The sequence below is a fragment of the Triticum aestivum genome, chromosome 4A (genome assembly GCF_018294505.1).
Source record: "Triticum aestivum cultivar Chinese Spring chromosome 4A, IWGSC CS RefSeq v2.1, whole genome shotgun sequence".
In the NCBI taxonomy this organism is placed as follows: Eukaryota; Viridiplantae; Streptophyta; class Magnoliopsida; order Poales; family Poaceae; genus Triticum; species Triticum aestivum.
The window spans coordinates 114,489,386-114,504,637 of NC_057803.1; the positions used below are offsets into that span (position 1 = coordinate 114,489,386).

Here is a 15,252-nt window from a genome sequence, read left to right on the forward strand (position 1 = left end):
TTGTCTAGGGTTACATTACATGAGCTTGCATTTTTCGTCTGCCAATGCTGTTAGCATATACCCCCTATAATATGATACTATCGTAGCACTTTGTTAAGGTGGGCTTTTTCGCCAGACCTCAAAAAAAGAGATATGAATGCATATAGAGCCTTCTAATTTTCTAGAATGAAGTTCATCACATCCAGGTATCCAATGAAAATATGTAAATAACAACAAACTTACATATCTATATACAATAAGATGATGGTGGAGAGGCGGGTAACCGAAGGTCAATTGCCGTCGAAGATGCAACCATTCCGGTGTTTCCAGAGCCACCCGGTGGTGATGATGATGAGGGAGGCCAGTTGGTGCGCGATCACATAACGTAATGCACCAGGATTGGAAATCCATGCCGCCAATGGGTAGGTTGGCCGTGGAGCGAACCCATCCCAGGATCTCGAGCCAAATTTCTTGCGAGAAATAGTAGAGCACCAACAAATGCTGCATCGTTCCTTCTTCCTGATCGCATAAGGCGCACATGGGCTCGTGGGGGAGGCCGTGGCGGGCTAGGCGATCAGCCGTCCAACATTGGTCTTGCATCGTTAGCCACCTGAAGAACTTGATCCATAGTGACACCCAAGGCGAGCCTTTGGGCTAGGGCCGGCGCCACCGGGATCAAGAGCATCATCCCGGAGAGTTAGAAAGCTAGAAGAAGCGCGAGGATCGTATGGAGTAACGGTGAAACCCTATATGTGATATTAAATATTTAGTGAATTAAAGAAAATCGTTATTATGTCATTTCTCAAGCGGCATTTTGGCAGCAATTGAAAGCCGAGTAATACAACATCGTATAACTATCTATCATCATCAACCACTAATAATCTTAACAAATTCGTTTATTGGGCAACTATGATTATGAATGTGCATGCACTTATTGGCTCTTGGGAGGCCGTTCTCCCTCGCAGTGAGTGACCTTGATGCAACCTCGGCCGGCCATAGGTTTGCTTGCATCGACTGTGTGCGCGCCACCGCCACAAATACTTGAAGAAGTTGGAATGTTGAGGTTTTCCCTAAAGACCTGTTGTTGCGAACGCCTGTCACCCCTAATATCATTGTCGATGTTCTCGTTCGGCACATGTGTTCTGACACTCCTTTTGCAAGACGGTCCTCGAGGTCTTGGTGCATTTTTTTTGGCTTTGTCCAGGGTTACATCGCATGACTTCGGCCTTGTCACTGTTTTTCAAATTTTAGACCAACATCTCCTTTGGGCTAGGGCGGGCGCCACCGGGATCAAGAACATCATCCTGGAGAGTTGACTAAAGTTAGTTGGGGATGAGAAATCCATTTGTTTGCTCCGCACTCTCTACCATGCCTTAACATGCACATCGTTAGCGAGTGTATGCAATCTTATGCTGTAAAACTCTCCTTTCTACTCCTTTTGTTCGAAAAAAATTGTCCCAAGGCAGTTTCTCAAATGGATGTATCTAGCACTAACTTGGTGCTAGATACATCCGTTTGAGGGACAAGATTTTTCGGACGAAGGGAGTATCAATGAAAAGATACGCAACCTTTGCGTAGTCGCGAAAAAAATACGATAAGAAGGGTTCAACCGACACAACCGAAGATACGCAAATATCGCGTAAAGGGGAAGATATACGATAATTAATACGGGCAAATATCGTGTATAAAGGGGAGGATATACGATAATTAATACGGGCCAAATATCTCAAAAGGGTGAAAATATGCAGAAATTAATTCCCGGAGATAGATAGAGATAGAACTGCCGTGACCAGAGAGAGAGAGAGAGAGAGAGAGAGAGAGAGAGAGAGAGAGAGAGAGAGAGAGAGAGAGAGAGAGAGAGAGAGAGAGAGAGAGAAGGCGTGTGAGAGCTGTAGCAGAAACTGAAACCGCAAGATACAAACAACAGCCAGTGGAACAGGTCGTGTGGTTAGACTCCAGCTAGCGAGCAGCGGCGGCACAGAGCAAAAACAAAAACAGGGAAGCCCGTTGCGTTTCCCCCCACACCTCGCCCTCCCTCCCTCCCTCCCTCCCACGCGCACGAGCACGCAGATCGCTTCGCCGGCGTGGCTCACGCCGGCGCTCCGTGCCTCCGCGCCCCTAGCCGCGGTGGATGAGCGGCTGCCCCGTCGCCGCCGCCGCCGCCGCACCGTCCGAGTCCGGGCTCCAGGGCCGCTCCGGCCATGGCGAGCGTCGGCCGCAGCAGATCGAGGCGCAGGGGAGAGGTCGGCGGGCCGTTCGAGTGGGACGCGGCCCCTTCGGGGGACTACTCCGCCGATCACCATGGTCCGTGCTTGCCTGGTCCAGCCTCGTTCCGTACTAGTAGTAGTTTCTTGTAATCGTTCCTTCTTTTTTTTCTGGGTGCGTAATTCTTTGGCCTTTTCTTTTCGTTTGGAGGCCATACGGTAGAGATCCCGTACTTGATTTTGTTCAGGGCGTCCCTTGTTTGATCCTTGACGGTGAAGGTTTTTGAGGGGGTTTTGGTTCTCTCTCGTGTGTTATCGCGTCGAGAGAGAGATTGGGGATTGCTTTACTTCTTTCGTGCTTCCGTCCGCACCTTCGGGCTTGCTTGCACATTTAGCATCCTCCATTTCCTTTAGGTTTTGCTTATATTTCGGAATTAAATTCCCTGTTTTTACCCACTTTTTTCTTGTTTTATTTAAAAGGATTTCGCGGATTAATCATTACTGAAAATGACGTTTCTTTGGCTGCGCTCGCTGTCTAATCAGAAGAATTTATAATTAAGAGTAGGTTCCCATTAGTGTATGCTCGTAGAGAGATATACCTTAAAGCAATCAGTAAAATATTGTGCACTTTTCTTTTTTACATACATCCCTGTTGTTTTAAGCAAACGGACGGGGACATAATAACTTTCTCATGTACTTTAGGTCTTAGTCAAGCCTTTATTGGGAGAGAGAAGATTCTTGTTTCGAATTTCAAATGGCTGTAGCGGACAGATCTTTCCTTGCTTCCTTTCTTCCTTGTTCTTTAATTTGAAGTTACACTGATGTTCCGTGGGAGTTCTAGGACAAAAGCTACCCCCTAAACTAGACGTGTGATAAATGCAGTTTCCCCCGTCCTTCACTGTTTTGGAATGAACTGTAGTAGACTGCGTGGGTCCTAAAGATCCTACACCCTAGCCTAGAGGCATGTAGAGGAAATGTGACAATTCCCACCAGATCACGCAAAGAAACCTCATTTGCCCGTAATTTGCTGGATATTTATTGTAAGCAAAAGCATTAAATTATGGTCTTTTGTGTCCCCATGTCAGCTGGACGGACGCCGTGCAGGTTCATGGCCAAGTGGCCTTCTTATTCTAACCACTGGCCTTCTTATTCTATCACCAAGAGAATCTTTGTTTGAATTTGTCTGAGCCTGTAGAAGAGCCGTAACTTATTCTGTGTTGGTTACCTGATGCTGAATGAATTGACCGTTTGTTCTAAAAGAAGTAGTAGTAAGGTTGGTACAAATTCAATCTGCCACTCTTGAATCAAAGTAAATATTGTGTGCTCCATACGATGAAACACTAATTTTTACTCCCTCCGTCCCATAATATAAGAGCGTTTTTACACCAGTGTAGTGTCAAAAATGCTCTTATATTATGGGACGGTGGGAGTACTTTTTTAAGGCACTAATTGTTACACCCTCTGTTTCCTGATGTAAGACGCTTTGACAGTTCAATTACATTTAGAAACAGAGGTAGTACTTCATAGTACTAGCTATTCAGCACAGTTACACGGTATGTAACCCCCAGGTTTCACCAGTAGACACTGAATCCTACATAGTCCAGACACAATCATTTTATTTAAGTTGAAGGTAATCCGAAAACTCCATGCTATGTTTCTACATTGAGTTCTGATGGACTCCCATCACACATAGACATTTTTACTCAGGGTTCAACACTTACTATGATGATGTTTCTACACAAGCAGGTTCTTCTGATTTTTTATTTTCTTATATTTTTAAAAATTAAACTGCATGAAGCTATTCGAAGAAATGACATCATGGTGAAGCTCTTTGTACTTTTCTTTCAAGAGCTGTTGTTCTACCAGATATTTGCTTGTAATTTTGTGCTAGGTATATTTCCATCCTACTATGCCATCGTTTCCCGGATCTAGTAAAACAGTGAACTGGAGCTGAAGACTCCTCTCTATGTGGCCTTTGTTTTTCCCTTTCCCCACAGAAAATTTAGTTTGACATGAAGTTTCTTCTTCTTGCCATGATATCATATTGCTTCTTCTGCCAATTTTCGTTGCTATACAAATTATTTACTGTCTCTTTTCTCTTTAAACCAGGGGCTGGGTCATCGAGGAAACAAGCAAGTAACTCTGGGATACTCTCCCACACTCTGGTGAGTGACCCGTGTTTAGCTAAAGAGCTATATCATATGATACGTATGTTCGCAATTTAACCTAGAAAGCTTAAAACATGCACACTTTTCTCTTCTGTGATACTAAGGCCCTGTTTGGAGACCCGCCACTCCACCACTCCGCTCCCGGAGCTGGAGTTAAAAAGTACGGACCTGGGAAAGAGATGCTCCGCAGCTCCTCGTATTTTTAGGAGCTGGAGTGACTCCGAACAGGGCCTAACTATAACCCTCTGATATGAAACTGGAGAGCTTAAATTGGTTTACATGTGTTGCTCTAATATCAACAATTGATGTGCGCTCTGCAGTATCGAGTTTACTTCAAATGTGTGCATGTTATTCTGTTGGCCATAGCAGGATTATTCTGTTGTAGTAGTGACGGGCGCTATGGCTGCAAATGGACTCCTTATTTGCCTTAGCTTATAGCTAGCGATAGCTCTGCTATTCCATGTAGGTATACTTGTGACAAAATAGCATGGTAAGTTAGAAATTCAACTGTTCTAGAAAGCCAAGATACACGATTTATAACGTTTAACTATGAGAAATCCCTACCAAGAGACTTAATCTTTCTCCTTTTTAATACCCCAACATTCATATTTTTCAAGGATTAAGTACTTGATTTTGTGAAAATTACTAAACCTATCATTTTATGATCCTTTCAACCTGTATTAGTATTTTCTTTATCCAGAGCAAAATGCTTGTGCCTTGCAATGTAAGGGACTGATGGAGCAATCATTTAAACAACTGTTGCAATATAACAAAACATAACTTATAACCTCTACTTAATGGATGACAACTGTGATAATTTTCAAATGAATTAAGAGGTAATGCCAGTGAATGTGAACGGATCTCTACGAACTCAGATGTTTATAAGAGTATAGATAAAGATAAATATGCTTACCTTATGTGACCTATCTTGGGTGCATATTTTGTTCCTTTTCTATTTTTACCATATGTGACTTATCTTGGAATAGCTTGGAGATAGCTAGCCATAACTTTCTATCTGCAAAAGAAGTGGCTTAACTCCTTAGAAATCCACTAAAATTTTGTAGTTATCCTCTGCTATCAAACTTTTTTGCCCCAGTTATTTGATTGTTTAACTTTTTTTCAGTTTGACGAGGAAATCAGGAAAAGTAAACCAAGACAGTCCAGCTGTGTACCGATGAAAAAGCTAATAGATGAAGAGTTCTTGAAAGATGTCAATGCCAGGCATACTTCACCAGGTGCTGTAGGAAGACTAATGGGTCTTGATTCACTCCCTACCTCGTCTGGGACCCATAGCCAGCACAGAAGTAGCAGAAGTCATGCACACAAGACGCCATCTTTTATTTCTCATGATAGATATGTTCCACAGAGGAGAAAGAATGATGAGATGCCAGAGGTCAAAGATGTTTTTGAGGTTATGGATGTGATGGGAGTAAAGGCACACCGAAGCCCAAGAGGTAGAAATGGAAATACAACTTCCAGATTTGATGCAGCTGAGAAGGCTAATCTAGATTTCATAAGGCACAAATTTATGGATGCAAAACGTCTTTCTACAGATGAATCCCTTCAGATGTCAGAAGAGTTGAATGAGACACTTGATGCATTGGTATCTAATAAGGATCTTCTTTTGGAATTTCTTGAAAAACGCGATCTGGGTTCTGCCTCCTCTAATGGAAACTGCATTACAATATTGAAGCCATCTAAAAGAAATCAATTTATTGATGCAGACAACATCTGTTCACATGATAATGATACAGAAAGCTTTTTCCGCAAGCAAAATGAAGTGAAATACCCCACGAGGAAACCACATACTAAGTTATCCAGTCAATCCCCAAGAGAAGACTCTGGTTCATCGAGGCAGAAACTATCAAGGTCAAGTCAGGAAATCAGTGATAAACGAGCTTGTCCCACACGGATTGTTGTCCTGAAGCCATGCTTTGAGAAAGCTCAGGACCTTGAAGGATCCTTCGGCCTACCACATGAAATCCCTCATTCTGATTACAGAAGGCACACAGCATGCCAGTGTGCTGGCATGTGGAGTCCATATACTGATGAGTCCATGTGTCAAGTATCCCCTGGCGATCCTGAAACGTCAGGCCATATAAAAAAGGGATCTAGAGAAATTGCTAGAGAGGTTGCAAAACAAATGAGAGCTGCTAGGGGCCGTGTTCTCCAACCAGACACCAGCACAATTTTGTCAGATGAAAGCTCACAGTTTGTGTCATCTCTTGCTAAGGTCAAGAATTCGGAGAGAGTCCATAGGTCTTCTGAATTATGTGACGGTTGGGCTTCTCCCACCTTCAACACTTCGCCAGCATATTCAAATGACACATCAGTCATAAATGAAGCAAAGAAACAGCTCTCTAGCAGATGGAAGATAGCGCATCAATTTCAGCATCAAGAACCTGAGAATAATGGCTTCGGCGTGCTTGGAGACATGTTTGTTCTCTCTGACGAGGAAACATCAGAAGTTGCTACCCAAACAATGTCATACCAGAAATGTCCAAAGGGAGAACTGCAGCGAAACAGAGTGCCAGTCTCGTGTAGCAATCCTCTTGGCATCAGCAGCAAGGATGGTTGGAGAGGTGTAGCTCCAAGCAATTCAGCAAGGTCTAAATCTCTTCCATCATTCTCTAACCATGGAGTTCAAAAGTCGAGCAACAGAAAAAGAACGGGTAGGCAAAATGAGTTTTCTATGCTTAAAGATGTTCTCAAAATAGGACCCCATGATTCTGAGTACGCATGTCATAGTAGACAAAGAAAATCCCTGGTCGGAGGTTCACCTTTTCGTGGTGATGAAGATCAAGTGCTCCCAGATGATGAGGGAAGAACCATGATTGACCATGAGATACATGTGAGTTCTCAGGAAGCACCAGATGTTATTGACATGCCAGATTCATCTGAACAGACACTTGCACATACCGTGAATTCTGGCCATGAATTAGATGGAGTGCGTCATCTGGATACCAGTTCTGCAGTTTTTCAACAGAATAAAGAACCACTTTCTCCTGCTAAACTGAATCAGCACATGCATCAACAGCCATCGACAGCATTTGATTTCTGCCTTCATGTTCCTAATTTTGACAATCTGCTGGCTCAGGTATATCGCATGTACCATCTAATTTTAGCTTATTATGCAGTTTTTTTCTTGTATCCTTAATAAATTCCTGTGGATATACATTAATTTATATGAAGGGGAGCCTTGGCGCAGTGGTAAAGCTGCTGCCTTGTGACCATGAGGTCACGGGTTCAAGTCCTGGAAACAACCTCTTACAGAAATGTAGGGAAAGGCTGCGTACTATAGACCCAAAGTGGTCGGACCCTTCCCCGGACCCTGCGCAAGCGGGAGCTACATGCACCGGGCTGCCCTTTTTTTTATACATTACTACATGTACATCCCATTTTTCTCCCCTCTTGTTTCCCTCAACCAGGTCTTTCAGCTCTTTGATAATTCTGGAAGCTCAATTGATTTATCGATTGCCATGTTTACCAACTTCTGATTGTATTCTATTGCAGGCCGAGGGGATTGAAAATCATGTGGATGATGTTTACGCAGCTCTGTTTAATCCGCCAACAGAAACAGAATCTCCTGTGGGGATTGACCACCATCATGGTGTTGACAATGACAATCAAGCCTCGTGGATTCACCCGACAGGATCAGAATCTCCGGTGAGCTTCAACAATGATGAGCAGCCAAGTCCAGTGTCTGTTCTTGAATCTTCCTTGGATGCTGAAGAAGTTTACTCAGGAGATTTCGAGAAAATTAGTGCCGATCTTCAAGGCAAGTGGTCGAGTTTTTCTTTGCCTATTCACCTTCCCTTTAAATTCTCAGCTCTTGAGTTTGACTTTCCGTAATATTACAGGACTGCGAATGCAACTTCAGCTTCTCAAGACGGAGACCACAGACGATGCAGACGACACCGATCATCTTACAGCGAGCGACGACGAGGTTGCCTCGGCAGATGAGCCACTTGCTGAAATGGAGATACTACCCCATGCTTTCGTGGATGAGGAAGAACGAGATTTCTCGTATGTGCTTGATATGCTCACCTTATTGGGCATTGATGACGCTTTCCAGGACAGGCTACTCGACGTGCGCTGCTTTTCGGAATATCCTGCTGGCCCTGATATATACGATATACTTGAGAACAAGTACAGCAGCCTCATTCTATGGCCGGCGTCGGAGAGGATGCTCCTGTTTGAGCTCACAAACACCGTGATTGCAGATCTGATAGCCTCTCTGGTGCATCATGGGTCAAAGGGGTTGCTGCGAAGGTTCTCATCCAGGTGGGATCAGGAGGGGTTTGTCGTTGATGTGTGGCAGAGGGTGTTCGAGATACGGCAAGAGATGGACGGTAACCAGGGCGACCCGCTGATGATGGACTTCGAGCGGCATGGCTCTGAGGATGGCGTCGATCTTGTCGGGAGGGAGATGGAGAGGATGTTGCTTAAGGATCTTGTGGTGGAAACCATTGCTGAGTTCCTGGGGACAGGATAATCTGGTGTAGCTTTTGTTGCTCCATGGTTTGCAGCGATTGCCATTTGAGCAGCTGAGATGCCGTAGGTTCGTTGTAGTGGATCATCATACAGACAGAGACAGGTGAAGGGATGTGGTTGTAACTATTAGTTGTAATAACTGTGGCCTAGGGTTCCCCTCCCAACTGGAGAAAAACCAGTGGATTTTCGGCGCGGAGATGGAGTATAAATGTGAATTTTTGGTATGAACTGGTTGATAATCATGCAGTTGCCTTGTTTGGTATGTTTTGAATGTGTGTTACATGAAATGATGCTTATGTTAGTCGTTGCTCTTCAGCGGCTTAGGATGTGGAAATTGCATACTCCCTCCGTTCCAAAATAGATGACTCAATTTTATACTAATTTTAGTACAAAGTTGAGTCATCTATTTTGGAACGGAGGGAGTAGAAGTCATCCCACTCCCCCCAACTATCCCTCGTTTGTCCGACAAGCTTTTAGACACCTTGGACGCAATCTTATGCAACTACGGCAATATCACAAGTGGTTCAGGTACGGAGCAACAACTCCACACCACCCGTGTGTCGCGGCCTGCACCTGCAACGTCGATCAGTGCGTTTGATTTGCACACCCAAAACCCTATATAAATCTGGCTAACATGCACGTAACGATGCACACCAGCAGCACTCCCCGGTCTCCTCCGCGCACGCGCCAAGATGGCCAAGGGGGCGCTCTACATCTACATGATGTTCGCGCTTGCACTGACGAGCTGCGCACTCGCGGGCCGCGTCCTCAACGACCATCCCGCGGCGCCTCCGGTAGAGACCGATCCATTGCCGGGGCCGACCGACCCGCCTGTCGACCCAGAGGTAGTGCCGGTCCCCGCGCCCACGGCGGCGTTGCCTTTGCCATCCAATGCCGCGGGCGCCGCTGGCGTAGCTCCGGCCGCTGGCGTTGGTGCAACGGCCAACGTAGGAGCCGGCGACAGCCCCCTGACGTTCTTCATGCATGACATCCTCGGCACCTCGTCGCAGACGTCGGCGCTCATGGTGACCGGGGTGGTGGCGAGCGCCGACGGCCTGGCCAGCGGCAACAACGTCGTCCCCTACGACAGCCTCGTCCAGAGCAACGGAAACGCCGTCAACGGCGGCTACAAGAACACCATCCCCTCCGTCAACGGTTCTGGCGGTGGCGACACGCCCCAGACCCAGAACCTCCTCCTCGGCATGACCACCGTCGTGGACGAGGAGCTCGCCGGGGGCCATGAGCTCGGCGCCGCGGCCGTCGGCAGGGCGCAGGGGTTCTACGTCGCGAGCTCGCAGGACGGCAGCAGCAAGACGGTCGTGCTGACGGCCATGTTCGGCGGCGAAGTGCACGGCGACACGCTCAGCTTCTTCGGGGTGCACCAGTTGGCGGCGCCGGAGTCCCGCATCGCCGTCATTGGCGGCACAGGGAAGTACGAGACCGCCAAGGGCTTCGCCGCCATCCGCACGCTGCACCCCGGCGACCAGCACGCCGCCGACGGCGTCGAGGGCCTCCTCCAGTTCGACATTCACCTCTCCTGAGCTGCTTCCCTAACTAGTGCTACCACATTCCAAGTGTTTGTCCTTCCAGGTTATATGATGCTCTGCCGTCGCGCTCAACATTTGTAATCTGAATTTCACGGCCTGTGCATTTTACTACCATAATACTCCTATATGTAATGCGAACTAAGTGTATATTTATGCATATTTTATGAAGAAAACTAAGTATATTTGTGATGTCCTGGCCTCCTGGGTCACATGAAATGAAATCCTGAAAAACTTAACTGTTTGGATGAGCTTACAGAACATAAACCACACGAAAAGCAGAGTGTCATGAGCTCCTACAAACAGAAAACAAATGGGTGCCAGGATACTAGAATTTAAGCAAAAAAGAAATAATAAAAAACTCTCTATTCATGTACTTTGAAAGGCTAAGGAGTTGACAAGAACATGATCACATGATTCTGATTTCCGAGACAAAACTTATGTATCAATGAAACTAAAATCAGGTAACGCATGTCATGTCACTAAAGAGTTGCATGGAAGAAGAATCCTGGGTAAGCTATCTGTAATCTATACGCCTGCAGCCGAGCTTGCCAAGGCACTAAAGAACGCTCCGTGTGAAGTATAATACAGATCCGACTTCGGTAACTCCTGCCCCTCATTTCTCATCCAAGATGCGTTTCTGGAAGTCCGAAACCATGCGTGGCAGGCCTTGCTTCAGAGAGACTTTTGGCTCCCAATTGAGAAGAGATTTGGCCTTTGAGATGTCAGGTTTTCTCATGTGCGGATCATCGGCGGTGTTGGGTTTAAATTCAACACGCGCACTTGGGTCAATTGTCTCTTTCACTACCTGTGGAATATAGTGCGGAAACGTTATTCCTCATAGGCAAAAAATGTATAAAAATATCCACTTTATGTTTAAACAAGAAGTGGAGGTCACTCAGTTTCGGTATCAAGGTCAGACCTGAGCAAGCTCCAACATGGTAAACTCCCCAGGGTTTCCCAAGTTGAAAGGTCCAATGTACTTATTTTCCATCAGAGTTATCAACCCATCAACCTACAAATTAACAGATGGTTAAAGTTTTTAAGATTCGAATGCATAAGGCATTGATGCAGTTTTGAACAACAAAACAGAAATCGCTGCTTCCACATTTAGACAAGGAAAAATGAACAAGTCAAGTACCAAATCTGAAACATATTGAAAGCTTCTTGTTTGCTTTCCATCACCATAAACCGTCATTGGCTGCTCTCGCAAAGTCTGGAAATGAGAGACAATGGATATTGGGTAATGCCAAATTTCTATGGTAGTCCTCCTTTTGAATAAGAGCTATGAATTAAGACAAACCTGTGCAACAAAGTTGCTAACAACCCGGCCATCATCTAAACACATACGAGGGCCGTACGTGTTGAATATGCGAGCAATTCTAACCTGAAGAAAGTTCCCTTGTCAAATTTGATCTTTAAGATATGTAAGACAGTAATGGAACACAGATAAAGCAGATCATAAGCAGAATCTTGCCAAATGTACTGTCCCTCTTTGATTCACTCCGTCCAGTTAAAAATATGTAAGCAATACCTTGAATATTCATTTTAAAAACTCAAGAGAAGACCTTCTACTCAAACTAAGAGCAGTCAATTTTACGCTCATTACTGTATGTTTTTACTTCAAAACGGCTACATGTAATGAGTTCCCAACATCACAAAGGTACTTTTTTCTGGCAAAAAATATATTTTGAGACAAACACATGGCACAATCTCTCCTGCTCATGATTGCCCAAAATGTAGTACATATAAACATACACAGACAGCATGAAGCACATGGGTCCAATATTTGGCATTTGAGCCCTCTCAAGTTCACTTACTCAAAAAGGAAATTACTGAAACATCACCTATAAATACCATCTCAGATACATAATGATTTTTTTTGCGGGTAGATACATAATGATTTTTGCCTGGTTTAATTGCACATCTTACCAGATCGTAAAACAAGCTTCGAGCCACACTACTAATATATGCTGAGGGGCGCCATGCAGTTAATTTTAGGCAACACATGACATTGCCAACAAGGAAGTCTACAGTTTGACTAAGACCACAATTCAGCAACTGCAGCTTTACCTCAACGCCAGCACCACGATGGTAATCCATGGTCAGAGTTTCTGCTGTTCTCTTTCCCTCGTCGTAACAACTCCTTACACCTACACATTGCCACAAAAATGGCACATATCAAAATGCAGTGGAGTGGGCAGACAGAAACGGGCAGTGGTTGAAATATAGTACTATTTGGCTTGTTGCGCATGAGAGATGTTATCTCCTCCAGATAAAATGAGCACACCTATGGGATTGACATGGCCCCAGTAACTCTCCTTCTGAGGATGCTCTAGAGGATCACCATACACCTCACTGGTACTGGTGAGCAAGAACCGGGCACCGACCCTCTTCGCCAGTCCCAGCATGTTCAACGTCCCCATCACATTTGTCTTGTGCATTATTAGTTAAGGAACCTATTAGGAACAGTATCGAAACAAAAACTACAGAAAACTCTAGGTTTTCTGGCAATGCAGGCACAACATTTCAATTTTCCTATGCCATTATTGACCTACTAGTATTTAAGCAATCCTTTCTATATACGCAACTGAATACATAAAAGCAAACAAACTCGAACATTTACAGTGGAAATGGAAAAAAAGGTTATGATGGTCTTGATTGGGTTGAATTTGTAGTGGACGGGGGAGGCGGGGCAGGCGAGGTGGTAGATCTGGTCGACCTCGAGGAGGATGGGCTCGACGACATCGTGGCGGATGAGCTCGAAGCGAGGGTTGGCGAGGTGGTGCGCGACGTTTTCCTTGCGGCCCGTGAAGAAGTTGTCGACGACGATGACGCTGTCCCCGCGGGCGAGGAGCTTGTCCACGAGGTGGCTGCCGACGAAGCCGGCGCCGCCGGTGACAACCACCCGCAGGGGCTTTTTGCGGACGCCGACGGGGAGGCGGCGCGGCGACGCGTTGGCGGTGGAGAAGGAGAAGACGCGGGGGTTTCTGATGGCAGAAGTGGCGGTGGCAGCGTATGCGGCGGAGGAGAGGGAGATAGGGTGCGGGGCGAGGGCGGGGTAGAGGAGGAAGAAGGAGGAGGCGAGGAGGAAGCCGAGGAGGACGAAGAGGAGGCGGTGCTCGCGGAGGAGGTAGGAGGCGAGGGAGCGGGAGAGGGAGGCGCGGTGGTGCGGGCGGTGCTGCTTGCTGAGGCTGGGCTGGCGGTGGAGCTGCTTCATGGTCAGACGGCGGCGGATCCGCTCGCCGGCGGGCGCGGAGGGAGTAGGCGAGAGTGAGGGGGGCGGACTGAGGAGGCGGCACGTGATGCGGGCGTGGAAAGCTGTGGTGGCCTGCTCCCCGCAGATGCCGCACGTGCGTGGAAACGTTCTTTGCCCTTTCTCCTGTGCACATTAGCGACTCATTCATTAATATTCCATTACTAGAGCAGTATAGTGTGGAAGATATCATTCAAGACCGCATAGCGCAGTGGATTAGCGCGTCTGACTTCGGATCAGAAGGTCGTGGGTTCGACTCCCACTGTGGTCGATATTTTTTTAAATGGGATTTCTATTTTTGTGGTTACTTATTTTCGTCCTGTCATCTTAACATTTTTTTTTCTATCCTCTCATGGTCCCAGCCTCACAAATACCCGAATACGGGGGCAAAGCTATTCGGGGGCAAAGCATATTTATCGTTACTTTGATGACGTCTTGACGAGTGGGACCACCTCAAAAATGCTCCATCAACCTCGCATCCCAGCCCATGGACACGGGATTTCTATTTCCGTGGTTACTTAATTCTACTTAGTTTTACCCCGTCACTCTAACGTTCTTATTTTTTTCTTTTATCCTCTCATAGTCCCAGCCTCGCAAATGCCCGAATACGGGGTCAAAGCATATTTATCGTTACTTTGATGACGTCTTGACGAGTGGGACCACCTCAAAAATGCTCCATCAACCTCGCATCCCAGCCCATGGACACGGGATTTCTATTTCCGTGGTTACTTAATTCTACTTAGTTTTACCCCGTCACTCTAACGTTCTCATTTTTTTCTTTTATCCTCTCATAGTCCCAGCCTCGCAAATGCCCGAATGCGGAGTCAAAGCATATTTATCGTTACTTTGATGATGTCTTGACGAGTGGGACCACCTCAAAAGTGCCCCATCGACGTCGCATCCCAGCCCATGGACACGGTCGATATTTTTTGAAATGGGATTTCTATTTTTGTGGTTACTTACTTTCGCCCTGTCACCTTAACAATTTTTTTTCTATCCTCTCATGGTCCCAGCCTCACAAATGCCCGAATACGGGGGCAAAGCATATTTATCGTTACTTTGATGACGTCTTGACGAGTGGGACCACCTCAAAAGTGCTCCATCAACATCGCATCCCAGCCCATGGACACGGGATTTCTATTTCCGTGGTTACTTAATTCTACTTAGTTTTACCCCGTCACTCTAACGTTCTCATTTTTTTCTTCTATCCTCTCATAGTCCCAGCCTCGCAAATGCCCGAATGCGGAGTCAAAGCATATTTATCATTACGGGACCACCTCCAAAGTGCTCCATCGACGTCGCATCCCAGCCCATGGACACGGGATTTCTATTTCCGTGGTTACTTAATTCTACTTAGTTTTACCCCGTCACTAACTTTCTCATTTTTTTCTATCCTCTCATAGTCCCAACCTCGCAAATGCCCGAATGCGGAGTCAAAGAATATTTATCGTTACTTGGATGACGTCTTGACGAGTGGGACCACCTCAAAAGTGCTCCATCGACGTCGCATCCCAGCCCATGGACACGCGATTTCTATTTCTGTGGTTACTTAATTCTACTTAGTTTTGCCCCGCCACTCTAACGTTCTCATTTTTTATCTATCCTCT

At 46.0% G+C, this 15,252-nt stretch overlaps 3 protein-coding genes and 1 non-coding gene across 4 annotated transcripts; 3 read left to right on the forward strand and 1 right to left on the reverse strand.

Moving 5' to 3' along the window:
* The first annotated feature begins 1,963 nt into the window (after nucleotides 1-1,963).
* Nucleotides 1,964-9,112, forward strand: LOC123085489 (uncharacterized). Its single transcript, XM_044507124.1, has 5 exons — nucleotides 1,964-2,283; nucleotides 4,293-4,348; nucleotides 5,475-7,448; nucleotides 7,865-8,129; nucleotides 8,212-9,112. The coding sequence occupies exons 1-5, from the start codon at nucleotides 2,181-2,183 to the stop codon at nucleotides 8,844-8,846; spliced, it is 3,033 nt and encodes a 1,010-aa protein (XP_044363059.1). The 5' UTR covers nucleotides 1,964-2,180; the 3' UTR covers nucleotides 8,847-9,112.
* A 396-nt stretch (nucleotides 9,113-9,508) lies between these two features.
* LOC123085491 (dirigent protein 25-like) lies at nucleotides 9,509-10,742 on the forward strand. The gene has a single exon (XM_044507126.1). The coding sequence runs from the start codon at nucleotides 9,538-9,540 to the stop codon at nucleotides 10,384-10,386; it is 849 nt and encodes a 282-aa protein (XP_044363061.1). The 5' UTR covers nucleotides 9,509-9,537; the 3' UTR covers nucleotides 10,387-10,742.
* A 2-nt stretch (nucleotides 10,743-10,744) lies between these two features.
* Nucleotides 10,745-13,715, reverse strand: LOC123085490 (UDP-glucuronic acid decarboxylase 1). Its single transcript, XM_044507125.1, has 7 exons — nucleotides 13,040-13,715; nucleotides 12,680-12,827; nucleotides 12,463-12,542; nucleotides 11,693-11,776; nucleotides 11,531-11,605; nucleotides 11,312-11,404; nucleotides 10,745-11,197 (listed from the first exon to the last, which is right to left on the reverse strand). Exons 1-7 carry the CDS (start codon nucleotides 13,607-13,609, stop codon nucleotides 11,006-11,008), a joined length of 1,242 nt encoding a protein of 413 aa, XP_044363060.1. The 5' UTR covers nucleotides 13,610-13,715; the 3' UTR covers nucleotides 10,745-11,005.
* A 127-nt stretch (nucleotides 13,716-13,842) lies between these two features.
* Nucleotides 13,843-13,916, forward strand: TRNAR-UCG (transfer RNA arginine (anticodon UCG)). The gene has a single exon. It is a non-coding gene; the product is annotated as a tRNA-Arg (tRNA).
* The last annotated feature ends 1,336 nt before the right edge of the window (nucleotides 13,917-15,252 follow it).

Excerpts from the sequence above, each read along its gene's own strand:
- LOC123085491 (XM_044507126.1), top strand. The coding sequence starts at position 9,538 with ATGGCCAAGGGGGCGCTCTACATCTACATGATGTTCGCGCTTGCACTG.
- LOC123085489 (XM_044507124.1), top strand. The coding sequence starts at position 2,181 with ATGGCGAGCGTCGGCCGCAGCAGATCGAGGCGCAGGGGAGAGGTCGGC. Across the intron at positions 2,284-4,292 it reads CTACTCCGCCGATCACCATG|GGGCTGGGTCATCGAGGAAA; the intron begins GTCCGTGCTTGC and ends TCTTTAAACCAG. Across the intron at positions 8,130-8,211 it reads AATTAGTGCCGATCTTCAAG|GACTGCGAATGCAACTTCAG; the intron begins GCAAGTGGTCGA and ends GTAATATTACAG.
- LOC123085490 (XM_044507125.1), bottom strand. The coding sequence starts at position 13,609 with ATGAAGCAGCTCCACCGCCAGCCCAGCCTCAGCAAGCAGCACCGCCCG. Across the intron at positions 11,777-12,462 it reads ATCGTGGTGCTGGCGTTGAG|GTTAGAATTGCTCGCATATT; the intron begins GTAAAGCTGCAG and ends AACTTTCTTCAG. Across the intron at positions 11,606-11,692 it reads TTAGCAACTTTGTTGCACAG|ACTTTGCGAGAGCAGCCAAT; the intron begins GTTTGTCTTAAT and ends TCTCATTTCCAG.